The sequence below is a fragment of the Euprymna scolopes genome, chromosome 14 (assembly GCF_053919585.1).
Source record: "Euprymna scolopes isolate OS-2025 chromosome 14, ASM5391958v1, whole genome shotgun sequence".
NCBI classification, from domain to species: domain Eukaryota; kingdom Metazoa; phylum Mollusca; class Cephalopoda; order Sepiida; family Sepiolidae; genus Euprymna; species Euprymna scolopes.
In genome coordinates this window covers 51443720-51449719 of record NC_136495.1, presented here as the reverse complement: position 1 = coordinate 51449719, position 6000 = coordinate 51443720, and the positions used below count along the sequence as shown (strand labels likewise).

Genomic DNA, 6000 nt, shown 5'->3' with positions numbered 1-6000 from the left:
AACTTGAGAATCTTTATGTCTAACTCCAGAATCTATACAGAATTTGAACAAAACTTTTATTTAATTCACAGAGATAGATTGTTCTTATTTATCACATTTTTTATTTAGTCTGTATTGTACTTTGACTCAGAAGAATAAATTTGATCTGATGTTTGGTAACAAGTGAAAATACTCCCAACTGAACTATATTTTATAAATGAAATGATTTTTACGCAAAAGGAAAAGAAAATGGATGGTTATGATGAAAAAAAAAAAAAAAAATGAAAATAACCCATAAAAGTCAGACTGTACAATAAAATAACTTTTCTTTTTGTGAGATTAAACAGTGATAGTAAAATGAAAAAAATTCAATGTTTTATTGATGATGTTTATTTTGTCTTATGGAATATGTAATGAACGAATGCAATATTCTCCAACTCTTTCGTCTTTGCTCACAAATGTGTTTCGCACTTTCAGCTGCGTAAGATAGGCTTCGATATGGGAAAGTTCATCCACAAACTGCACCTGGAAAAGTAGATTTATTTCACATATAAAAATGAATTAAAAGAGAACATGGCTTGATACAGGTGTTCTATATGGCTTTGAACTGGGAAAGGGCAACCACAGCCAGTAGTTGTTTTGTGAGGTCAAGAGGTCAGGCTTGACAACTATGTGAACAGGGAATGTAGAAATTACTTATGTAGCAATTAACTTTTTACCCTGTCTCATTTTACTAAGTTAAATGATTTTTAAAAAATTTGTTTTAACACTTTACGCTATTGCATTTTTAGTTTCAATAAATAATCTTAAAATCATATAAAAAATAATAATAAATAACAAAAATAATAGTATAAGTCACATAGTTGTAAAAAAGGAGCACACACACACACAAACATAACTGGTCAAACAAAAAATTATCAGATGTGGAAAAATGTAACACCATGCATTTCTGGAGGAAAATCCAGCATCCACATACTCCTTTAACAGCACTAATATCAAGAAGCACATCTCTAAAATTGACAAGAAAACTGTCTTGGCATGACTCAGCCGTCATCTATTTGAAACTGTATACAGCTATGGTGAGGTCACATTTAGAATTTGCATCATTAATCTGGAATCTTGCTCAGAGCATTGCCTGTTTGGAATGGAAACCATTTAAACATGTGCAACCAAATCATCCTCTTCATCAGACATCTGCCATACTCTGAACATCTTGTTCCTATTTACTTGCCTCCCCATGAGGGCAGAGTTAGACACAAGGTCGGTTTTGAATGTGGGGAAAATCCAGTTCCCCAAAAAGGGGCACTCTGGATAGGAACAAAAATAAAAATTGTCTCAGTCATAAAAGATTTCTCCACTGACTGAGGACAGAAAAAGTAGCAAAAAAAAAAAAGTGTAGCATCAGAACAGATACTACACTGTGATCTTGACCAGAATATCTTGTTTCCCTGGGATTTGATCCATTGAAGTTCTGACATTGGTAAACACTCACAAAATTATTAACCGTATTACAAACAACCCTAAACACCTTTTTGATGTCCATGTCCATGTGTCAAGTGGATATACCTACAAAGGCAGAAAACAATTTCTATGACTTTCGGAAATACTTTTTCATGCTCAGTATTGGAACAAACTGCTTGCATTAGATGCAGAGACATTGCATCATTTATAAACTTTATGCCTTCCAAAACTACACCCAATCTTCTCTTCATACACATGCACGCACACTAACAATTGTACAGTATCCTATGTACTACACATACACTTTTGATAAATTGTGCACCTGGAAACAGCACACAAGGATTTCACTAGTATTTTTAACTAGTGGTCTTTACTCGGTGTTGTCCAGTCTGGTAGCAGTTTATTTTGCTTTTCTACCTTTCAAATTAATCTGTTTTTTTTTTCTCTCCTAAATTTCACCCCCACCCAAACATAGGGAAGTAAGTAAAGATGAATACAAAGTTATATCTCTTTTCTTTTCCAAAATGTTTTTTGTTATAAACAAAGTCTGTGTAAATAGATACGGTTATCTTACTTAAAAAAAAAAAATGATGATACACAAAAATAATTCTGATCCAGTCCAAATATTTTCTGGAAGGAATTAAATTGAATTACATGTTATTCTTCTTAACAATATGCTGCAATGATCCTCCAGAAAAACTGATAAGCCAGAATCATTTTGTAGGACCAAAATCAACAAACAGACATCCTTTACTTTATCATATAGATATATATATAAATATAGATATGTAGATATAAATTTGCTCATATAAATTATTTTGTGTGCATTTTTAATTTTTTAGTTTTGTAGAAAATTTTATTAGATTTAATTAACTTTGACTGATTGGAGAATAATTTAGCAATCCGTATACCCATTTCACAGCTGCGATGATTAGAGTCAACATATAGATTCTAAGATGGGTATCAGTAATGAGTCCCAATAAAATTAGCAAGAAAGTCATTTGAAAGTGAAATTTCCGAACCATTACTTACTTCATTTCCAACTGTGTAATAGAGATGCTGTAATAAATCTTTTGTGTCAGGGGAAATAACTAACTGCGTCACATGGGCATCTATAGTAAGAGAGATCCAATCGACAATCTAGAAGAAACCAAATAAAGAAAGATATTGGAAATAAAAACTTGTACAAAAATTTCATTTGGAATATTGTTAATTTTAGTAAAAGTAATAAACTAATTTTAACTTTTCTATATTAGATTTGGAAAAAAACAATATTGAATACTGACTCCAAGAAAAAAGACTAAATAAGACGAGTAAACACGAATTATCTCCCCATTAATTTTTTCCTGGAATTACATATATTTGTAAATAATTATTAATTGGATATTATAGATGCCTTAAACACTTAGCATATCAGATGGTCAAATCATGTATATTGTGCCAACTCTTACATCAACTCCATAACATGTCCAGATACCTCAGACACAAGGGAACATGGTAGACCGGATTCAGTGCATATTGAAAGAACATAAACAAATAAAACAAGTGAAGCACAAGTTGTCTGTCACTGTGATCACTATTCCTTGAATGAAGGCAATAACTATTAATCACAACTTTTGTTGCATTTTGGGAAACAGTTATTTGTGAAAAAAGTGAAAGTCTAGTTAATTTTATCGAGATGGAGAGCAGAGACACTTTATAGGAAAAGCCAGGATTTTCATGGGATCACCAATTTCACGGAAATAATCAATTATCTTAATTTTTTGTGTTTTCAAAAAATTTTGTTCAGTTTGACAATGATTCACCATTTAAAATAGCAAAGCTAAAAATAAATGTTTAGACAGAAATGCAACTCACCTGTAACATAGTTGGTTGAGATTGTGTATTTGGCAATGCAGGAGAATTGATCAGTTGATAGTTCAAGAATTTTAAAAGAACCTAATAAAAACATGCGCAAAAAAAAAAAAAAAAGAAAAAAAAAAAAAAAAGAAAGAAATTTTTTTAAAATAATTTGAAAGTGTTTTAAAATTTATTTCAGGGTTATTCTCTATTAATAAATAACTTAGCATTAACAAAAAAATAAAAATTTTTTTTTTTTTTAATTTGTATTATTCTCATCTTGATCGTTATATTCACAATATTTCAGATGACCTCTGACTTTCTTCAGGTGCATTTTTTAAAACTTTTGAACCTTTATGTAAAACACAGGAATGTATAGGTTGTCAGAGTTTGATAGAAAGATTTATAATTTCAAAAATATCAATATCTGAACAGTTTGTTGCACCTAATTTCAATTTTCCAAGAATTATTTGAAACTTATTTTGTCTTAGACTGTGCACTTTTATGCATATAAAATTATTACTCATTTTAAATCTTTGTTATTTGGTCTACTTATTGTGTTTATTTCAGCTGGTGTAAGCTCAGGCTTTCTTCAAATGCTTATTTTTTATTTATTTTTCTTTTTTTCACATAGGGGTCATCACTTCTCAAGGCCCGGAGGCCACTTGAGACACTTGTCTAGCTGAAACCACTGTCAATAATTTTCCCCACTCTTTATCTGTGCCTAAACCAAAACATAGATTCCATGAACAAAGCTTCTTTCTTAGAACTGCACGCTTGTGGAACTCTCTTCCTTTTACCTGTTTTTCATCTGACTACAATTTGGTTGTCTTTAAGTCCAACGTAAATAAATTCTCAATGAACCTGCTCCGTAAGTAATCCAATTTACCAAATTTCCACTACTAATGATTACTATATCCCATTGACTACTGTATACTCAGTAACCCTTATCTTCTAGTGGCCTCTAGGCCTTGATAAGTGGTGACCCCTATGTAAAAGAAAAAAAAAATATGCATTTGAAGAAGACCAGAGCTTACACCAGCCGAAACCACAGTAAGTAGACCAAATAACAAAGATTTTAAATGAGTAATAATTTGATATATATAATTATGCAAAGGTGCACAGTTTAAGACAAAATAAGTTTCTTTGAAAATTATGTTCAAAAAGATTGTTCAGATACTGATGTTTTTAATATCATACAAATAAACCCCACTTTATGCTAGATTGGTTCAGTCATGAATATCCAACATTTTGTTTTATGTGGATGAACACTTTCACAATAGTCTCACATTAGTAGGCAGTTTGATTCTGAATGAACTTCACACTTAACGGATCATAAACTCACAAATTATCCCAAAGATAATGTCTATCAAAACAATCTCCAGACTATTCCGGAAATGAAGAAGGTCAGTATTGTCAAAATCCGACCAATGTAAACAGAGCATGTCAGAAATATTGGCAAGTTTGAATATTGCATCCATGTATATATAAATAAAACAAAAACTATTGGACATTTGTAACTGAAACTTGATAGACAAGTCAAGAATAGACTGAAGTTTATTTGTACGATTGAATTGTAAAAAGTATCTTGAATTTTATTTACAATTTCATATTCCATAAGTGGCACTTTTAGATTTTTCACTTTGTATACAAGTTTCTTACTCTGCTTAATAAAATATGTCTCTGAAAAAGACAGTTTTCACTCACCACAATGTTTTTAAAAGGAATCGTTTTTAAAGCTTCTATCAGGAAAATGTTGCTGAAAGGACATGTGAGTATCTGACATCTGTGTTTATATTAAGGAAAGTTGGATTTTTGTTTTCAGTTTCTCAAAGTTTGAACAGCTGAAAAAAAAAAATTACAAAAACAAAACAAAATATCTATGTCATGAACCATTATTTGTCTGAAGATAAAAAATAACATTATTTTTGCACCAACCTAATATAATTTGCAGTATTTTTTTCAAATGAAAATTTTGTTTTTGTAACATATTAGCACATAAGTAAACAAAAAGTGACTATTAGATCTTCTGACAAAATAATATCAATAAAAATTCTATGGGACATGACCATATGATCAGTTAATAGATCTTATTTAATAAAATTGATAACTATGTCAGATTTTAAAGTTTTGTTGCTGATGACATAAAAGTTTAGCAAAACCAAGAATGGCACAAGCATTTGAGATCAGCCAAATTTAATACAAAAATGTTAAGAATTTATGAAATTACTTGACGACAAAAACATGCACTGTGATGCATGCTTAGTAATGGTGCACAAATGGATGTGAATGACTGTTGTGATAAAAATATTATTTTGATCACCCACAACTGAGTTTTTCATTTTGAAAAAAATAAAAATATAAATAAATACATAAATAAATGATTTCCTCTCAGAAGAAGAGCTGCATGCTGGAAAAGCAGCCCAATTGAGATTCAGTAGAATTTATGACTACTTCATTTATGGACCGCCTGAAGAGTCAATTTTTAATATATTGAAATGAAGAGCTAATGAAATTCACATGGAGCTCATTAGGTGATCAATTCCACCGACAAATAATGCCTATATATTACAAACTCAATGAGAGAATCGAAAGATGAGTGGGTGGAGAATTTTGGTCCACTAAAATGAAATTAGGTTGACCTCATAAGTCTCTGTTTATCGATAAATCAAAGAGTATTTTGATATTACACACAAAATAAAAAAAAAAAGGCATACAGGT

The 6000-nt window shown here is 30.6% G+C and overlaps 1 protein-coding gene across 1 annotated transcript in view; it reads right to left on the bottom strand.

Annotated features, from left to right (window-relative positions):
• Positions 1 to 353: 353 nt before the first annotated feature.
• The window catches only part of LOC145292998 (nucleolar protein 11-like), a 44802-nt gene continuing 39155 nt past the window's right edge, over positions 354 to 6000 (bottom strand). The window contains exons 13-16 of the mRNA XM_080139252.1: positions 4987 to 5065; positions 3298 to 3378; positions 2473 to 2580; positions 354 to 504 (exon numbers count right to left, since the gene is read on the bottom strand). Of these exons, the coding sequence (XP_079995378.1) occupies positions 379 to 504; positions 2473 to 2580; positions 3298 to 3378; positions 4987 to 5065 (394 nt within the window). The 3' untranslated portion in view covers positions 354 to 378. The remainder of the gene's footprint in view (positions 505 to 2472; positions 2581 to 3297; positions 3379 to 4986; positions 5066 to 6000) is intronic.